At 38.8% G+C, this 21,997-nt stretch overlaps 1 protein-coding gene across 6 annotated transcripts in view; it reads right to left on the bottom strand.

Moving 5' to 3' along the window:
- The window catches only part of ITPR2 (inositol 1,4,5-trisphosphate receptor type 2), a 563,179-nt gene that overhangs the window by 353,137 nt on the left and 188,045 nt on the right, over positions 1-21,997 (bottom strand). For all 6 annotated transcript variants that reach the window (XR_014051645.1, XM_081483690.1, XM_081483688.1 and 3 more), the window contains 2 exons: positions 21,575-21,719; positions 19,671-19,821 (listed from right to left, as the gene is read on the bottom strand). Coding sequence is in view for 5 of the 6 variants with exons in the window: in XM_081483690.1 (XP_081339816.1) it covers positions 19,671-19,821; positions 21,575-21,719 (296 nt within the window). In the remaining variant the exon portion in view is untranslated. The remainder of the gene's footprint in view (positions 1-19,670; positions 19,822-21,574; positions 21,720-21,997) is intronic.

The following is a 21,997-nucleotide window of genomic DNA, read 5'->3' as shown; positions in this document are numbered from 1 at the left end:
TAGTTGCAAACTGAATCCAAAGCACATAGAAAAGATCATACATCATGACCAAGTGGTTGTGTTAGTCACTCAGTCATGTCTGACTCTTTGGGACCCCATGGACAACAGCTCACCAGGCTCCTCTGTCTATGGAATTCTTCAGGCAAGAATACTGGAGTGAGTTGCCATTCCCTTCTCCAGGGGATCTTCCTGACCCAGAGATCGAACCTAGGTCCCCTGCACTGAAGGAAGATTCTTTACCAACTAAGCCTCCACAGAAGCCCCTTGACCAAGTGGGCTTCATCCCAAATTCACCTAATGGGTTAAATCCAAAAGGTAAAATGAAAATATAAAATGCCCTGCCATTTAGAAACAAATAAAACCAACTCAACTATATGATGGAAAAAAATGTGATGTAAACAGAGTACAAACCAGAACTTGAGTTTCATTCAAGTAGAAATCAACAGTAGGGCTTCCCCGGTGGCTCAGCAGGTAAAATTTGCCTGCAAGGCAGGAGACATCAGAGATGCAGATTCATTCCCTGGGTCAGGAAAATCCCCTGCAGAAGGAAATGGTCACCCATTGCAGTATTCTTGCCTGAAAAATCCCATGGACAGAGGAACCTGGTTGGCTACAGTCCAAAGGATTGCAAAGGGTCAGACAAAACTAAAGAACTGAGCACACAGCAGAGCACACGCAGAAATCAATACTATGTCACCATTACCCAAAACACTCCTTTTGCACCTAGACTGTATTACAAAAGTAAAGTGTTCAGAATAAATGAGAAAATAACTGTTCTTGCCAAGCAGTGATCAAAAATATTTGAATCATAAGGGGAACTGTTAAAGGAACTGCAGGTGATGACACAGTGAGGAGGAGACACACAGGTGACAGGCTGGCCATATTCAAACAGAAAAAACTGATGTGTGGGAGTAAAGCTAGATTTCAGCATGGCTCCAGGGAACGAAAGTACAGCTGCTTTTTTGGAAGTGGGAGGGAGGTATCTTTAGGATAACCTAACAAAGGAGACCTAATATTTAGAGCTGCCTTTTGCAGCAGTAAAATCTTGGTCACTCAAGTGTTCCAAGAGATCTTAGATGACCAATTGCAATGGGTATTACAAAGATCTACAGATCATACGATGCGTAGATGATTTCTTCAGTCCCTTTATGCACTAACGTTCTATAATCTCTATTTATGTTCCAATAATGTCCTTCATTGTACCTCATTGGTGGATGCTCTTGACCAGAGATTGAGGCTCAAAGAGAACTTAAGATGGAGGAAATAACTGAGTAGAGAGAAGGTGAGGACAACCTGGTCCTCTTTAGTCATTCTCATCACTTGTAAGGTCATCTAAGTATTGATTTTGCCTTATTAACTGAATTTGGTAATGTCAGTAGCTCTTTCTGGCTTCCAGGAATCATTCATATTACTCCTAGGGAACTCCAGAGATTTCATTCACTTCAGAGCTTAAAGAATGAGAACAAACTCCACGCTAAACTGAAAGGTGCTTCATCCATTGTGGAGCAGATACCTTTGCAAAACCAAAACCTCAAAAACTACAGACAATTCTTCTGTTTCCAACACACCTCAGAATAACACAGATAAACCTAGAATCAGTCTTCAGCTTCTACCGAGTTAAATAATTTACAAAGTATAACGAAAAATATTTTTATGTATCATAACTTTATGTGCACAATCCTTGACTGAGAGAACTGTAAGGAAGTTATACAGTTGCTTCATGACTTAGTACAGTATGGAAATTGGGCATGCATCATACCCATTAAATCCTTCTAAAATTTATTAACCCACACAGTTAGTAAGGGAATATTTCAACCATATTATTCTGTTACGAAGGTGTACTAAACCTAAATGCCCATTGACAGAGGAATGGATAGAGATGTGGTACACATATACAATGGAATGTTACTCAGCCATAAAAAAAGAATGAAACAATGGCATTTGCAGCAATGTGGACAGGCACAGAGATTATCATACTGAGTGACTAAGTCAGAAAGAGAATAACTAATACCATATGGTATCACTTATATGTGGAATCTAAAATATGACACAAATGAACTGATTTACAAAACAGGAACAGACTGGCAGACCTAGAAAACAAACTTACAGTTATCAAAAAGGAAATGGGGAAGGAGGGATAAATTAAGTTTGGGATTAGCAGATACAAATACTATATATAAAGTAGAGAAACAACAAGGACCTACTATATAACACAGGGAACCATATTCAATATTTGGTAATAAACCATAATAGAAAAGAATACAAAAAAGAATATGTGTGTATGTGTGTATATATATACACACAAATATAACTGAATCGCCTTGTTGTATACCAAAAACTAACAAAACAGTGTGAATCAACTATACTTCAATTTAAAAAAGAGATGGGGGGCTTTCCTGGTGGCTCAGTGGTAAAGAATCCACCTGCCAGTGCAGGAGACATGGGTTCCATCCTTGATCCAGGAAGATTCCACACTGCAGAGCAACTAAGTCTGTGCACCACAACTACTGAGCCTGTGCTTGAGAGCCCAGAAGTCAAAACTACTGAGCCCACATGCCCCAACTACTGAAGCCCACTCACCCTAGAGCCAGTGCTCTGCAACAAGAGAAGCTACCAGAATAAGACTATGCATCGCAACTAGAGACTAGCCCCCACTGCCTGTAGCTAGAAAAAGCCCACACAACAACAAAGACCCAACACAACCAAAAAAATAAATAAAATTGTAAAAAAAAAAAGGTCAGCATCATAAAAATAAAGAAAAAAAGAGATGGTGCATGAGAGATCCCTGAAAAGGTATAACATAAGTAATCACTACAATTGTAGAAACAAAATATCAGGAAGCACTTGAACATCAACCGGCTTTTGTCTTGGTATCTCCCATTCACTGGCAATTTGGGCAGCCAAATTAAAAGTTCATGAGTAATAAAAGAAAAAATTATAAATCTGAAATGTTATGGTCTCAAAATATTTTTATCATTCAAATATACAAAACACATAATTTACATACATTCCTCAAATGCATGTCACTCAGTAGATATTTTTGAAAGCCAAGTGTGCATAAAAAAGCATGTTAGGCATGGTCCAAGTCAACTCTAGAACCAGAAACAGAATGTATTTTCAAAGTTCTTCTCCCCACTTTAGCTCCTTCCCTCAGCCAATAAATTTCAATCTTTATTATTTAATTATCTAGGTAGTAATTGTAAAAGTCATGGAGTCTTTTGTAAGTCTACTAGAAAAAACAGACATTAAAAAAAATTTTTGACATTAACCAAAAGGCAAAAGCATACATTTGGAATATTAGGGTCTCAATATTTTTGTCCTTCAAATGCATGCATATCTATATAAAGCATGTCACACAGATTCATCCTAGAGACAAGTGAGTTATAAAAGTATACATGAAATACAGTAATATTTGATCCTGGAGGATAAAATTGTTTCATATTACTGGGAATCAGCAAGAGACAGACCTAGAGACATCTAACGCAGATGATGAAGACCTGCAGGCATCAACTTAAGGTACTGTGTTGTTACTCTCTAGAGATTACGAGAACAAGTGACTCAGAAGGATCCTTATGTGGGAATGTGGAGAAACAGCCAAAAACAGAGACAAAGAGACCAGCAGGGAGTGAAGAGAAACATCCGACTTCAAGATATTTAAGCTGGTAAAAGTTTTAAGACTTGTGACTGAAACTTCGCTTCTGAGACAAGTCCAACAACGGTTCATGAAGGCGAGATTTTCGGCTTAAAAATTTTTTTGGATCTGACCTGTGAAATCACCTTAAGTTATATCAAAACTCCTTAATAAACACCTACTGTTCCGCACTAAACTTTCTCGGGACACTGGGAAAAGGTAGAAAGCAGAACCCCTGCAGATGCAGAAGTCACCAGCACAGAAAGCAGTGGAGCAGGAGAAAGCTCATCGCTGGCAAGGCTGTCAGGTTTTGTGAAGAACTCGAGAAAAAGAGACAGAAACCTGAATTCAAAATTTGGCTCAGCAACCTACAAGCCGTATGGTCTCAGGGTAAGTACTTAACTTCTGAAAGAGCCTATTTCCTGGGCAAAATGTGACCATAATATCTAACAAGCTGGATTATGACAAGGACAGCAGATAAAAATATGCAAGACCTATATGTGTGCTAGGTGTTAAATATAAATAGATACCCTGCTAAATGTGTGGCCTGGCCAATGGTGGAAACTCAGTGTGAAGGAGACATATTACATAATTATTCTCTGCCTACTATGTGTATGTGTGTGTGTGTGTATTTGATTTTTTAAATTTTATTTTAAATTGGAGGATAATTACAATATTGTGTCGGTTTCTGCCATACATCAACATGAATCAGCCATAGACATACATATGTCCCCTCCCTCTTGAAACTCTCTCCCACTTTCCACCCCATCCCACTTTTTAAAGGGACATGATCTAGTGTAGATCATGTTTCTGAGAACCTCTTTATACAGAGAACACTTAAACCTTAACACTTAAGGGGAAGAAAACAAGTCCTCCCAGGCACCATTGGTAACTAAGAGAAAGCCTGACAGTTACAGGCATTTTTTCTAAAACTTATAAAAGCTAAAGAAGAAAAAAAAAATACATGTATAAAAGTGTAAAAGACATTATACATCAAGTCAGAAAGGACTTAGCGGTGCAGTCAGCATAGCACAAAGCTGGTGGAAGAACCAGACTCACGAGATCGGAATGTCACAGAAAACGTCCTTCATATCTGAAGAAAAGGATTTCATAACAGACTTGCTGCCTACAGTAGGTTTCTGTTTCCTGTGATTCTGGGGCATTTGAAAGCAGGTAGCATCTAGAAATTTCTTTCATGTCTAGAACTTTGCTGTGCATTTAAATGGTTTAATGTTTCGGAGTCCCTAATCTCTATCTTCTGTAAGATCTGAATCATTTTTACGGTTCCTCCTATTCTGTATTTCCTGTGAGAGCTTAATCTTGACCTACAATTTTTCCAATCACGGTACTTCTCTAGAAAATATCTATGGTGGATGCTGTGATGGTCCCACCCAGCTTCACCTTCAGGAATGAAGGACTACTGTCTCAGCTGCTGGCAGTGCCACCTGGGGGACAGCCCTCAAAAGTCAGCCCTATGGGGACTGACTGATCTGAAGAGAGCTGCCTCAAGCAAGTGCCCATGCCATTCCAGAGTCGCCCACGGGGGCATAAAAACTCAGCCCACTCGTCCAGTGAGAGACAACTCTGAAAGGACATCCAGCTTCAGACAACCCTGAGGCTCCCCCTAAGACTGCATCACAATCTAGTTTCTTCCTTGGCCCAGTCCTGCTTCCTCCATTCTACCATGCCCTTCCATTCCACTGGTGCTGTCCTAAGAGCTCCTCCTAATATACCTCCTGAGGGCTAATCTCTGCTCCCTGGGGAACACAACCTGTTCTGTCTCGAGGGAAGTTGCTGTCAGTGGAAGAATCTCAAGGCATGATGAGAACACACTCATCTGACACAGTGTGCACACACAAAGGACAAGATAGACCTATCACTGTGGACAAGATTGCACATGCCCCTGCTTCCTCTTCAAGGCTCCAGCTCCCTTTACTGGAAGCCTACGATGTGGATGGAGAGAAGGTTATAGATAGAAGAGAGAAGCAGATGGGCAGCAGGCAGGTGTGAGGAAGGAGACCTGGAGAGGATGAGACAGATCTAAGGGCGAGGGACAGGCTTGAAAGCCGAGATGAGGCAGGACCAACTAAAAGGAGCATCTTAAGAGGCAGAATGGTGACTGGAAAAATTAAGTCCAGAAGTCCATGAAACAGAGGTTCAAATGATGATAGGTAATCCAGCAAGTCAATCTGCCTGACACTTCTGAGTACTGTAAGCTCCGCTGTGAACATATGTCCTTTATACAGACCTGGAAGGAGCTCAGTCTGATGAAACATTAACAGAAGCTGAAGGGACACTGGAACAAGACCTAAAAAGGACCTTCACTACCTGCTCTTCGGTTATGGTCATGGAACTAAGCCTCATTTCTGTTCTGTCTCATCCTCCACCTCTACACAGACACCTCCTCGGAGTCCCACTTTGCACCCAGTCATACCTTCTTGCTAACTTACTTGTCTTCTTTTTTCTTGGCTGCACTACGCAGCATGTGAGATGGTAGTTCCCTGACCAAGGATCGACCCAGATCGAACCCAAGCTTCTGCAGCGGAACTTCAGAGTCTTAACCACTGGACCACTGGGGAAGTCCCCTTGCTTGCTTTGGTGACACACTCCATACTTTAAGTGAACTAAAGCCCCTGGTTTCAAGGCATTGTAGCTGATGTCTTTACAAAGAGCAATCACAGCTCTTAACCAGGAGACATGCTTCACAGATATTTGCTAAAAGGAGTGTTTTGCAACACACATTAAGAAGAACAGCATTCAGCGAGGGAATGAGAATTACACACTAATCTTCAAAGAGTCCCGGTTTTGAACTGAAACAGACCACAAAAATTACATTTGGACTAACCTCCTGATTTTATAAAGGAAGAAACTATTTTCTGGAAGATTTTTTTTGCTGCAAATATTTTCTTCCTTTCCCACCCATAGAACACTATTAAAAAATGTTTCTGCTCCACCTCCCATCTCAATTTCCCTTCTCCTTTTAAAAAGCAATGAGGTTGCCAGGAAAAGCATTTCAAGGTGGATCACGTGAAGTCCCAGCCAAGGCAAGGAGAAAAAAAAAAAGTTAAATTGAAGAAGCAGCTGGTTCTTTGCCACCAGATGGGAAGGTAGCATACTCTTACTCTCTTCCCCCAATCTCCTGGAGCAAGGAAACTGTTTCTAGACACTTGTGTCTCCAAGGTCGCTCTCCCACCCCTCCCTCCGGACCTCTTCCCTGCCCTGGGCTGGGCCCACAGGGCTACACTGAGTCGCCCAGTGCGGCTGGGATCCTTTTAGAGAAAGAGGATCATTCCAGGCTGCTGTGGTTACCTGTATCCTATTTCCCTAAGACCAAAGGCACTTCTGCTCCAACCCTGAAACCTCAAAGGAAAGGAAATCCTCAAAGAGAATGGAATTCTTCATTGATTTGGGGGGGGGCAGTTAATTTACCGTTTTCAGTACTATAACATATATGCCCTCAAAAAGAGATTATCTGATTACTGACTGGGAACAGGCCCACACGTCAGGGTTTGATTATGGGAACTCCCAAGAATGTGGAGTTGTGACAAAGCAAAACGATAGGAGATTAAAAAAAAATAAGAAACTATTCAGCTCTCATTTGGCCTTTTGGTAGTTTTCTGATCTATTGTCTTTTCAAACTATGGTGAGTTCAAGGACATGGAAACAATTGTGAAAAGAAATGACAGTGGTGGCGTGGATACCCGAATGGGCCCAACGTTTACTCAGCGATTAGACTTTATTGCTTCATTTTGGAGGCTTAAATTTGAATCCTAGTTCCATTTAAACATCAAACAGACAAATTAAAGGATATTGACAAGATAACCAAATAATAAATTAGACCTAAACCATTTCCAGACTGTGTGAAGTTCTATTTGAACAGAGTATAGAACTTTCCAAGTTAACACGTATGTCGCTCTTAGAAGAATGTGTAAGTAGGAGTCACATTTGTCCCAACTATTTAAATAACTCTTGAGTAGAACAGTATACACCCAACCACCTGTAATAAGTGATCTTAATTAATCACATCAGTACAGGCAGACCTCAGAGATGTTGCAGATTCCATTCCAGATCTCCACCATAAATCATATAATGCAATAAAAGTGAGTCACAGGAAATTTTTTTGGTTTCCTACTGCACGTAAAAGTTATGTTTCCACCACAGTTTAGTCTATTCGGTGTACAGTAGCACTATGTCTAAAAACACAACGTAAATAGCTTCACTTAAAAACACTTTATTGCTAAAAACTGCTGTCACCTGAGCTTTTAGCAAGTTGTAATGTTTGTGCTGGTGGAGAGTCTTGTCACAATAAGATGTTGATGGCTGCCGAGTGATCAGAATTGCTAAAGGTTGGGGTGGCTGTGGCAATTTCTTAAAATAAGACAACAAAGTTTGCTGCATCAATTGACTTCTTTTCATGAACAATTTCTCTGTAGTTGTTTGACAGCATTTTAACCACAGTAGAACTTCTTTCAAACTTGGGTTCAGTCCTCTCACACCCTGACACTGCTTACCAACTCAGTTCATGTAATATTCTAAATCTTCTGTTGTCATGCCAACATCTTCACAGCATCTTCACCAGAGGTGGACTCCATCTCAAGAAACCACTTTCTTTGTTCATAACAAACACCTCCTCCATTGTTCAAATTTTAACATGAGATTATAGCAATTTGGTGACATCGTCAGATTCCATTTCCATTTCCAGTTCTCTTGTTACTTATACCACATCTGCAGTGACTTTCTGCACTGAAGTTCTGAAACCCTAAAATTTATCTCTGAGGGCTGGAATCAACTTCTTCCAAATTCCTGTTTTTTGACCTCTTCTCATGAATCACAAATGTTCTTAATGAAATCTAGAATGAGAAGTTCTTCCAGAAGATTTTCATTTTACTTTGCCCAGATTCATCAGGAGAATCACCATCTAAGGCAGCTATAGTCTTATAAAATGTATTTCTTAAATAATAAGACTTGAAAGTCAAAATTATTTCCTGATCCATGGGCTGCAGAATGGATGTTGTGTTAGCATGAAAACAACATTAATCTGGTTGTACATCGCAATCACAGCTCTTGTGTGACCAGGTGCGCTGTCAATGAGCAGTAATATTTTGGAAGAAATCTTTTTTTTATCCTGAACAGCTATGGGCTTAAAATATTCAGTAAACCATGGTGTAAACAGATGTGCTATCATCCAGGCCTTTCTACTGCATTTATAGAGTACAAGCAAAGTAGAGATAGCAAAATTCTGAAGGATTCTAGGCTTTTCAGAACGGTAAGAGAGCACTGGTTTCAACTTAAAGTCACTAGCTGCATTAGCCCCCAACAAGAGAGTTAGCCTGTCCTTTAAAGCTCTGAAGACAGGCATTGACTTCTCCTCTCTAGCTATGAAAGTTGAAGATAACATCTCCCAACAGATGGCTGTTTTGCCTACATTGAAAATCTGTTGTTCAGTGTAGCCACTTTCATGAGTTATCTGAGCTAGATCTTCTGGATAACTTGCTGCAGCTTCTCCATTAGCACTTGCTGTTATACAGAGAGCCTCTTGCACTTTATGTTATACAGAGAGCCTCTTCCCTTAAACCTCATTATGAACCAGAGTTGTCTAGCTTTAAACTTTTCTTCTGCACCTTCCTCACCTCTCTTAGCCTCCAGAGAACTGGAGCGAGTTAGGGCTTTGCTCTGGATTAGGATTTGGCTTAAAGAAATATTATGGCTGGTCTGATCTTCTAACCAGACCATTACACAACTTTCTCTATATCAGCAATAAGGCTTACTGTTCAGGTGTTCACTGGAGTTAACACTTTTAATTTCCTTCAAGAACTTTCCCTTTACATTCGCAACTTGAATAACTGGTGCAAGAGGTCTAGTTTTCAGTCTATCTTGGCTTTTCAATGTGACTTCCTCACTGAGTGCAATCATTTCTAGCTTTTGATTTAAAGTGAGAGATGTGCAACTCTTACATTCACTTGAACACATAAAAGCCACTTTATGGTTAATTGACCTAATTTCAATATTTATGTGTCTCAGGGGAAAAGGAGGGCCCAAGGAGGGGAGGAAAGATGGGGAATGGCAAGTTGGTGGAGCAGTCAGAACACACAACATTTATTGATTAAGTTGGTCAGCTTACGTGGGTACAGCTAGTAGTGGCTCAAAACAATTACAAGAGAGCATCAAAGATCACAGATCATCACAACAAAAATACTAATAATTTTAAAAGTTTGAAGTATTGTGAGAATTATCAAAATGTGACACAGAAACTCAAAGTGACAACTGCTGTGGGGCAAACAGCTCCAGCAGACTTGCTGGACTCAGGGTTGCCACAAACCTTCGATTTATAAAAAATGCACTATCTGTAAAGCTCAGTAAAGCTAAGTGCACTAAAAGCAGGCATGTCTGTGGCAGTACCAATTTTCGGATTGTATATCCTTCAGCAAGCAGAAAGAGAGATGAATAATTTTTTAAAGGAACTGTACTTTCACAAGCATATTGAAAATACCCAGTTTATCAGCCTGTCTAAGGATTTGCTTTCAACTTCTGGACATGGCAAAGAAGAGCACTGTTTGACATAATCCTTCGACCCAAAAGATCAATTACACCGAATGGTGCCTGTGCATTTTAAATCACTGAGAGTAAATGATAGGTATTAGGCAAAGCAAATTTACTGAACAACATAGCCTGCTGGGATTGAATACATTTGTTTGAAAACAATATTTCTTTTCGTCAGTGAGTACATAACGGCTGAAAGGTTGCTAGTTGATAGTTCTGGAGATGAGAGTCTTCTTCCTCACCACAGGAAAGGGCAGGGAGTGCCAGTCCCCTCTGTCTCCATGTGAGTATGCCTCCATAATTTTCTGAATGGACCACCTCTAGGGCACGAAAATGCAAAGCTGCCGAGCATGCCAACTAAAAGTCACTGTGATGGTGCGTTGCCACAGCCTGGGAGCTAGATTCAGACCCCCGACCAGCTCAAGGGAGAAGGCAACTCCCAGAGATAAGAAGGGCTGAACTGTAACCAGGGACCCATACGAGGAAAACCTCTGTAACTGCCACTTTGCAAGGCAGCCAACCCCATCACCTCAAACACTAATCACTGGCATCTAAGCCTACAGGATTTCCCAGAAAAACACAAGAGTGCGGTGTGCACACCCTATTTAAGGCAGGCGCCACTGAGGCCAGCATGGAACTCCGGAACCGGAAACCTTCACCTTCTCGACACGCCTCTTCTTCCGCTCCCCTTGGGTCTGACCTGCCAAACAATGACGAGACACGTGTCTTTGAATGTATAACCCTAACTGCACTGGAGCAGAATTCCGAAGTGGTAAGTAGATCAAAAGGATTTTTTAAAAAAAGACATCTTTCTATTGCACAGAATTTTCTAGACACACTATGAGAAAAGAAATCTGTTATCTCTTACTTGAAAGAGATGGTTTGTCTAGCCACAGTGCTTATAAAATTGTCTCCTACTTTTAAAAAATTGTGCTTTGCAAGTGATTTCCAATTGAAGATAAAGTTTCATTAAAAATAAGAAAACAGAATCCAAACCATTTTAAAATAAAAGAGACAAGAGGATGCTACACCGAGTACTGTAATGTGGTAACACTGCTATGGCTCCCTGACTTTTCCTTTAGAATAACAACTCTTTTTTTCCCCAGGTACTTCCCGTAATCTGGGATTTCCTCTCTGGCATCAACCTCAGTCTCACTCTGTACCACAGGAATTTTTCCCAGGCCTGACAATCCTGTCTCCACCTTTGGAAATTCCAGAAATGTGTTCTCTCTTGCTTCTTTTGCTAAGAATTTATAGAGTCTAAGAAGACTTTTTAAGGAATTTATAGCCTAATAGAATTCAGCTATAATAACACAGCTCCCAGAAAAATTGCAAGATAATGCTGTCAAGTTTGAAGTGTCATCTTACATACAATAAATCATTTTCCTACTTGGCTAATTATCTAAGTCATTAACTTTTCTGTTTTGAAATACTCTCAAATTTATGGAAAGAGTTGCAAGAATAGTACAAAGGACTCCCATAATACACTCTGATCAAATTTATCAGATTCACAAATTCTGCCACATTTGCATCCTCTCTTTCTTTCTTCTCTCTCTCTCTCTCTCACACACAAACACACACACACACACAATCTTTCCTGCACTATTTGAGAGTTAGTTCCAGACATCATAGCCTTTTTAACCCTCAATTCTTCAGCTATTTGCTAAAAACAACTACATTCTCTTACATAACCACAGTACAGTATAGTTAGAAAAATGAGAAAATCTGATACAACACTACAACCTAATATACAATCCATATTCAAATTTTACCAACTGTGTCAATGATGTCTTCTGTAGATAATAATTTTCTTGATGCAACACCACATATTCTATTTAGTTGTCATATTTCTTTAATCTCTTTTATTCTGAAACAGTTTTTCAAACTTCATCTTTTATAACACTGCCATTTTCAAAACATTCAAGCCAGTTATTCTATAAAATACCCTACCATTTGTATCTGTCTAATATTTCCTCATGACCAGATAGAGATGATGAATGTTTATCAGAAATTTGAAATGGGCAATGCTGTGCCTTTCTCAGGACATCACATCTAGAAGCACACGATGTTGCTTTGTCCTGATTTTATTATTTTTATTTTAAAAATTACCTTTAACCTCTATTTTGTTTACTTAACTTCAAGAATAAGACTGAGCCCCTAGAGAAATGCTAACTTTAAAAAAAAATTATGGAACACAATTCTAACCTCAATAAGAATTTTTCTAAAATATTAGCTCATTGGACTAATAAATAATGGAGCAGTGCAAAGGATAGGAAGACTAATTTCTTGCACTTTAATTCTTAGCAGTGCTACTAACTTACTAATGAATCTTAGGCAAGTTAATAAAGCTACCTAAATATGCTTTCTTTTTTTTTTTTTTTTTTATAAATTTATTTATTTTAGTTGGGGGCTAATTACTTTACAATATTGTAAATATGCTTTCTTATATTGGCACTTTAAAAAATTTTTCTGTTACAAAACTGTGGACTCCACACACAATTCCATTATATTTGCATATTGGCAACATTTATGAGCAAACGATGTATCCCTGTGAGGTACATTCTTTCTTATTTTATGTACTGTAAGTGAAAGCCACATATGCACTTTTTCAAATGTATCTCGAGGCAATATTGACAAAAGTATAGTCTCTTTTTTTGTCTTACAAATATAGATAAACTCCAAAGAAATCTAAATTAGGTGCACCAGTGGTAAAGAACTCATCTGCCAATGTAGAAGAACTAGCAGATGCGGGCTCAATCCCTGAGTCAGGAAGATCCCCTAGAGGAGGAAATGGCAACACACTCCAGTATTCTTGTTCATGAAATTCCATGGACAGAGGAACCTGATGGGCTACAGTCCATGAGGTTGCAAAGAGTCAGACACGACTGAAGTGACTGAGCTCAACACACTATGAAAGCATTGTCCTTCCATATGTATGCAAGATAATGATATTAAATAAACAGTTAATGTTACTAAAAGCAAAAATAATTCCTTGAGAAGGACTTTTCGAGTTGAGAGAAATGAAGAAAGCTAATCATAACAAATTCTCTCAGAGGTATTACGTGTAGTAAGTAAAATTTTCACTATTATCAAAAGAAGCTTAACAAACTATATTTTCCTGTAGCTTACATTATGTATCCAATAATAGGAATGCAGAAAAGAAATAATTTACCTTCTGATTTGCAAATATCAAGAGAAGGAATCAAACTATCATCCTTAAATTCAAATTAATTTTAATACACCAAGAACTAGAATAACAGATTTCTAGAATATTCACTACTAAACGGGGATAAACACATGGTTTCAGATTCTAAAAATCTAGGCAAAATGCACAAACCCACACCACAAATTAAGAAAATGTGTTTCCCTAATGAACAGACACCATTCTACACACCACACCAGTCTCAAAAGGAAGACCTCTGAATCTCAGTTCATGTAGAACACATATAGGTATTTCTTACCAACACAAAAAGAAGTTTTTAGAAAACTATAATTGGCTGATAATAACTACCATGAATCACTTTTTTATACTACAATAGAATTATGGTGTTTCATATTTCATTAATGGACTAACACAAGGTTAAGCCCAAGTTACGTTACATGAAAGGTAATCCCATAAAACCACTCAGCACATAAAGTACTCAATGAACAGGCGCTAATCTAGGAAATACATTATATAAGCCAACAAACAATTAAAATTACTTTTTATTTGGCTTCTAAGACATTGTATTCTCCTGGTCTTCCTCTTTACTTGCGGGCACTCTGTCCCAGTCTCTTTTGCTGGCTCCTCCGCTATCTCATTGTTCAACGTTTGCACATCTATGATTCAATCTTTGGACATCATTTCTTCCCAATCAACAGTCACTCCTTAGGTGATTATATGCAGTCTGATATTTTGAATGTCTCTTGTGCACCGATTCTCACATTCATATTTCCTACCATGACTACACCCTAAATTCATTCACATATCCAACTATAACATCGCCAGGAGATTCACAATAGTCATTTCAGACTTGAGGTACCCAAATCGGAATTCCTGATTGTCCCTAAAATCCTACTGACCTGCTAGTCTTTCTTATCTCAGTAAACAGTACCACATTTCCCCAGCTGCTTTGAAAATCCTGTAATAATCTTTGACTCGCTTCTTTCTTCCCCATTCCCATCAAGTCCGATCAGTCAGGACTGCACCACTCTAATATCATCCACTTCTCTACCTCCACCACTTCTATCCTAGTCCGTCACCATCACCCAATCCTGAAATAGCCTCCTTTCTATAATATTTCCAACACTTATGTCCACACAGATGTTCACGACTGTCCACTCAGAAGCCAAAGTTATCAAATCATATTGTTCCCTTCTTAAAACCCTCTGAAGTTGCTCATCAAACTCAGAACACAATTCCAATCTGAGGGTATAACAATCTACAATCTGAGCTTCTCCAACCTCTTCTCCTATGTTGGCCCTTTCCTCACTTTACTTCAGCCAAAATGGCCTTCCTGCTTGACATGCACATATATCAAGCTCATTCCACCTCAGGGCTCTCTTTCTTGATGCATGTAGGTCTCTGCTCAAATGTCAGCGAGCTGGTTCAATACACTAGCTAGAAGTGCAGATCAAAACTACAATGAAGTATCACCTCACACAGGTCAGAATGGCCGCCATCAAGAAGTTTACAAATAATAAATACTGGACAGGATGTTGAGAAAGGGGAACCCCCTACACTGTTGGTGGGAATGTAAACTGTACAGCCACTATGGAAAATAGTATGGAAGTTCCTTTAAAAACTGAAAACAGAGCTACCATATGCTCCTGCAATCCCACTCCTGGGCGTATATCCGGAGAAAACTATAATTTGAAAAGATAAATGCACCCCAATTTCATAGCAGCACTATTTACAATAGCCAAGACATGGAAACAACCTAAATGTCCATCAACAGATGGATGGATAAAGATGTGGTACATATACACCAATGGATTACTACCCAGCCAGAAAAGAGAGTGAAATAATGCCACATGCAACAACATGGATGGACCTAGAGATTATCATACTAAGTAAAATAAGTGATGCAAAGAAAGACAAATACCATATGATCTCACTTATGTGTGGAATCTAAAAAAAAATGATACAAATGAACTTATATACAGAACATAAATAGACCCACAAACATAAAAAACAAACATGTTTACCAAAGGGGAATGGGGTGAGGAATAAATTAGGAATTTGAAATTAACATAAATATACTACCATACATAAAGCAGATAAACAACAAGGACTTACTCTAGAGCACAGGAAACTATACTCAATATTTTGTAATAATCTGTGAGAGAAAAGAATCTGAAAAGAAAACAATATATCTGTACATATAATTAAATGACCTTGCTGTATACATAAAACTAACACAACACTGTTAATCAACTCTACTTCAATTTTTTAAAAATCCATTTTAGCTAAAAGTAAAACTGCCTGTCTCCTCTCCGTCATACTCCATATTGTCCTAGTTGATTTTTGTCCATAGTATTATTCAATACAGCAGTGTTTATTCATTTATGATCTGACTATTTCCCCCTGTAGGGAGAGGGGAGGGATTATGCCTATTTATTGTCTGTTCTGTCTAGGACTAGGGACTGCATCCTGTTCATCAATTTTCCCACTGACTAGAATAGTGTCTGGTAGACAACAGTTGCTCAGTAATAATTATTCAGTGAGAATTTACTAAGTAATTTAATTAATGGTTCTCATATAACTGATAAAATGATTAAGGTATCCAGAGGTGAATGGAGCCCATGAGAAGATATGAGAATTATAAAATATTGGAAAGAGTAAAAATGTCTCTCAGAGGACAGACATGTATAAAACAGTGGAGAGTACATAAAAGATATTAGCAATTTTTCAGGGGATTCAAATACTTTTCTTTAGGATAAAACTCTGAAAACAGATTATAAGCACTGAACAAAAGTTGAAGTCAATTTTTAAGTTTTTAAAGCATGGTCTGGTGTAAAGTAAACTGGATATTGTAAAACCATCACACCAGGAAGCATCTCTGCTTTCTTTTATTTCTCCATTTGCTTTCATACTGCTTCCTTGTCCCCACCACCACTTTCTCTGAATATATACTATATGTAATAGTTTATATAATAGTTTCTTTATTCTGTTGTAAGTCTTGGAGATTACCATTCTGTACAACCCCACCATGCATAATACAAGTTTTCATTTAGTTACAGAATGTTTTCTTGGATTGGAATTTTAAATCTCAGGTCTGTTCCACTGTTTAATTTTTCTTTTACAAGGACTCCAATTATTCATATGATGACTCCTCTTTGCTTTCTTCCATTTCAACAATTTTCTCACTGACTTTTTTACTTGTTTTTTTTACATATTTAACATTCTCATTACTGTTCTGCTTTTCTTCAATGGTGCTTCCTACACTTTCAATGAAATCTATTCTCCCTGTGATATTGTGTAATTCAGTCTGTTATTTGCTAATAATAATAATAAAGTTTTTCTCTTTTCTGAGTCCAATAAACTTTCATTTCATTTCTTATTGGGCTTTTTTTTTGTCCATTTCTAACCTTGATTCTTGGATTTATGATTCAAGGTGTTTATCATATGTTTATGTTTTCATATTTGAAAGTATTTAATTCAGTTGAGAGTATCGTGATGGAATTCTCTTCTCTTCCACGGCTGATGTTGAGAGAGAAATTTCCATCAGCTGAAATGTTTTGATTCTCCATTCTGTTTTGATCTCATAGTCCCTTCATACAGATGACAACTGATTACACCTCTGCATTTCATGGTCAAGGTGACATGGGCTGATTTACACGATCTTTAGCTCAAGGGCACCCTCTCCTGTCTGAGTCATGAAATTCAGTTTCTTTAAAGGTTGGCCCTTGTTGGGAGGCTATGGAGAAACAGTTTTCTTTTCTTCAATCCTAGCTTGTGGTATTCCAGATTTCCCCACCGTGTTTCTTTTCCCTGTCACCAACAAGAGGCCAAAGGGTGCCTCTGTCTTACTTTTAACCTGTTCACCTCTAGTTTTCCACAGCTGCTCCCTGTGTCCATTCAAGTTCCTTCCTCTTATCTATCTGCAGTCTGGATTCTCTTTCAGTATTTTTTCATCCTTAGGATAGACCTTCTCTTTCTAAGGGTGATTTCCTTTTTTTCGGGGCGAGGAGGAGGTGTGGCACACCACATGGCTTGCAGGATCGTAGTTCCCTGACCAGGGATCGACCTCCCCACCTTCCCACCACAGTGGAAGGTGTAAAGTAACCACCAGAACCGCCAGGGAATTCCTTCTGTGGATGATTTTCACACAGTCTCTTCCACATGGTTTTTCCAGAACCCCCTAACTATCCACAGAAGCTCTCAGTGGGAACAGTGAGGCAGTGCCACTAAAAACTCATGTCATTCTCCTTACAATAACTTCATACTGTCCTCCGTCTTTGAATTCTGCTGAAGGTGAGGGATTTATAAATTTTCATTTGCTTCTTATTGACATGTGCAAGTTTTTGGCAGATGTAGAAAGAACTGAGATTTAAGCAGCAGCAATTAAAGTTATGACCAACCTTGACAGCATATTTAAACGCAGAGACATTATCTTGCCAACAAAGGTCTGTCTAGTCAAGGCTATGGTTTTTCCAGTGGTCATGTATGGATGTGAGAGTTGGATGGTGAAGAAAGCTGAGCGCTGCAGAATTGATGCTTTCGAACTGTGGTGTTGGAAAAGACTCTTGAGAGTCCCTTGGACTGCAAGGAGATGCAACCAGTCCATCCTAAAGGAGATCAGTCCTGCGTGTTCATTGGAAGGACTGATGTGGAAGCTGAAACTCCAATACTTTGGCCACCTCATGCGAAGAGTTGACTCATTGGAAAAGACCCTAATGCTGGGAAGGATTGGGGGCAGGAGGAGAAGGGGACGACAGAGAATGAGATGGCTGGATGGCATCACTGACTCAATGGACATGGGTTTGGGTAGACTCCGGGAGTTGGTGATGGACAGGGAGGCCTGGCATGTTGCAATTCATGGGGTCGCAAAGAGTCGGACACGACTGAGTGACTGAACTAAACTGAATTAATTACTTCAGCTACTTGTTTATAATTCTTTGTCAGATATTTCTTCTCTATATTTGAAGTTAGATTTCTGGCTTCACTGTTTAATCCTGTAGTGGATACATTGTGCTCCACCCTAACCACCTATTCAGAGCTGAGGTATCTATTTCCTCAGTTGCTGGCCAGTTATGGCTGCTGCCTTCTTGTACCCATGCTTCTCACTAAGGGAGACCACCGTCCAAAAGGAACTGCCTTATTGAAGGCTGCATATCCTCTCTATGATGAAGCCAGCAATCAATGCCGGTTAATATGCAGATACAAAGCCCAGGCTCTCTGCCTTAATTTGTGACCACTGTGAAGGACCATCCCAGCTCCAGAGATCCCTGTAGGATCAGCAAAGACTTCAATTGTAACCACACTGTGGCTCAGCTTCTCCACTTCCTTACAGTATATATCCTAAATGCCAATCCTACCTTCCCCACTTCCTTACAGGTGATATATCCCAAATGCACTCTTCAATATACATTCTGCAAACAATTCTATACCACAGGGTATTTTCAGGGCATCCAACCTGAAGACAATCACCATCTGAAACAAACTGTATCAAACTATGAGGCAGGCACTGTTGTAAGTGCTTTCAATATGTTGTATACCTTCACTTAATTCTCACAAGGAAACCGTGAGGCAGATACTATCATTATTGTCACCATATCTGAAATAGAAAAGAAACTCTTAGAAGAGAAGTACCTTGCCTAAGTTAATAAAAAGTGGTCAAGCCAGAATTGGGACATAGGCACTGTGACTCAAAAGCACATACTCTCTTGCCCACTGTACTGTACTGCCTCTGTAATGGCTTTGCACCCCCTGCTTCTTTGGTGTGACCCTGCATGTACCCATTCTCTGCATTTTTCTATTGCCCTTCTATGAAGGGTAGCCAGCATGTGACACACACCAGGATGATCTCAATTTTTTTTTTTTTTAATTTGGCTGCACCGGCTCTTCATTGCAGCTTGCGAGATCTTCAGTCTTCGTTGCGGTATGGGGTTCCTCTAGTTGTGGCATGTGAACTCTTAGTTGCAGCACACAGGATCCAGTTCCCTGACCAGGGGTCGAATCTGGGCCCCTTGCACTAGGAACATGGAGTCTTAGCCTCTGGACCACCAGTGAAGTCTCAAGTGTTTATTTTTTAACACATAATATTTTTACTAGTGAACTGACCATAGCATGATGGAATTCCTTGATCTTATGAAGTTGTCTTTTAAAGTTTTTCATTAAAAAGAGAAGCATGTTAGCAAATCTAGCCTCTTGGCATTCAGTCCTATCACAGGATGCAGGGCCACTTGCGCACATATATTACCAGGTACATATTCACAACCACTCTCGACAGATTTGCTTTTTATCTCACCTCAAAGTAATACCAAAAAGATTATAACTTTTCTCCAAAGTTCTTACCTCCATCTTGAAATTTGCTTAATCTTTCAAAATACGATGACATGGGGGCCTGGACAATATCTAAGATAGCCAGAAGAGTCCTTGTTAGCCTTAATAATTCACTGAAACTGTAAAATCCAAAGTATATAAGATTCCGAGCCAAGTGGACCACCTAATTTAGAAAAAGAAGAAAAAGGGTAGAAAAGAAAAGAAAAACATTAGGAACAAAAATAAGCATTGAATTTTTATTATCTAAGTTTGTGCAGACATGTCTAATTATATCTAATTCTTTTTTTTTTCAGCTGGTCTGATTTAATAGAAAGGTAGATTTTAAAGAACCCTGCCTAAATATGGAGAACAAACTAGTGATTACCAGTGGGCAGAGGGAAGTGGGGAGGAGCAATGTGGGTTTAGGAAACTGCTGGTACAAGCCATTATGTATAAAATACATAAGCAAAAATGATATACTTTACAGCACAGGGAAATACGGCCATTATTTTGTAATAACTTTCAGGGGAGTATAATCTACAAAAATATTGACTCATTCTGTTATATACCTCAAACTAATATAATATTGTAAATCAACTATACTTCAAAAATTTTTAAAAGAATTCTATCTAATTAACAGGAAAGATATCCTCCAGGCAGTGCTCTTCTAATTCATTAATACCTAGGAATTTAATACCTGCAAAAGTAACCACTGAACTCTGACTTAATCACGTTCAGAATTAAGTCCAAATAAGACCAGTTCACCAACCCCATCACAGGCCCATGTGACAGGAATATGAGGTATCCCCTCAGTCAGCAGGGGAAGCAAGAAGACAGATTTTAGTTTTATCAGGGTGGTTAAATGAGGTTTACATTAGAATGACTGACCTCTTGCTTAAATATTAAGTTATTTAGTCAGTAGGATATCACTTAATAAAGTCACATTAATGAACAACTGAATATTATCCATGAAATTTGTCTAGAAATACATACTCCTTAGGCCACCTTGTGGTCTTCTGGATACTACAGGACATACTAGGCATGACAGCCAGCTTCTAAGATGGTCCTCAACACAGGGTCTCCTTCCACATTGCCCCAGAGTTAGTCGGTGTTACCAACAAAATACAGCAGAATGATGACAAGACACTTCTAAGCTCAGGTTATAGAAGACTGCAACTTCCATCTTGGGTCCTTTCTCTCTTTCAAATAGTTACCTCAGGAGAAGCTAGGCACCATGCTGTGAGGACACTGAGGCAGCCTATGGAAAGGCCCACGTGGCAAGAAGAATGAGGTGCCTAAACAGTAGCCAGCAAGGAAGTACAACCACACGTGAACTTAGAAGCAGATCATCTAACCCCAGATGATGGTAACCCCACTCAACAGCTTGATTTACAACCTCATGAGGAACCCTGATCCAGAACCACCAGATTTCTGACCCACAGAAACATGAGATAATCATGGCTGTTGCTTTGGGCTGCTAGGTTTGGGGGTAATCTGTTACACATCAGTAGTAGGTACCTAATACCCCAGGTATCAGGTAATAGCATCTTCTCTCTAGTTTTGTCACTATCTACTCAAAGTGATATTATAATTTCAAGTTAGTTTAATGAGGCTAACAACACCACTCTAATGGAGATTTTTTTTTAACGTATGCAAAATATATTATAAATATGCAAAACTCTCTCTGTCCATTAAATGCAATAAAGTTTACACAAATAAATAAATCAAAAAAACAAAGAAAAGAGTATATAACTATAATTAAAGTATCAAATCTATCTTTTAATCAATGGCAGAGGGAATCATACCTTCCAGAATTTACTGAATTATCAAAACATCCTAAATATTAAAGGGAAAAAAAATCTTTGATGTTCAATGTACCTAATTTTAGACAGGGTAAAGTGAATAACTTCACAGATTAATTGTTTCAAAAAAATTACCTCAAATGTCAGTTTGTTTTTTTCTTTATCTCCAAAAGGAAAAGGCTGATTTACAACTTCTTTCAAGTATTCCTCAACAAATTCCATTGTCAGTGCAAATTTCCTCTTCATATCATTTCTGGAAGAGTCTGTTATAGAATCATATCTGGGAACACAGAAAGAATTTAAAGGAAGTTAAATTGATTGTAGTCATTTAAATTGGAAAATATATATACTTTAACCTCCTGACTTCTAAGTTTGGGTAAATTAATCAACCTTTCTAGATGCTGTGTCCTCATCTGTAAAATGGGCCTGTTTTGAAATGAGTTACTACATGTAAAGCACTTAAATCCAAGTCTACCATAATATTAAAGACTTAACAAACTTTTGCTCCTATTATTAATATGTTTCCTGATTACTGGTTTCCAGAATAACATTTCTATT

Source organism: Giraffa tippelskirchi, chromosome 4, assembly GCF_054371585.1.
Source record: "Giraffa tippelskirchi isolate mGirTip1 chromosome 4, T2T-mGirTip1v1.2.pri, whole genome shotgun sequence".
Lineage (NCBI taxonomy): Eukaryota > Metazoa > Chordata > Mammalia > Artiodactyla > Giraffidae > Giraffa > Giraffa tippelskirchi.
The sequence above is the reverse complement of the archived record's forward strand: the minus strand, read 5'-3'. Positions and strand labels throughout refer to the sequence as shown.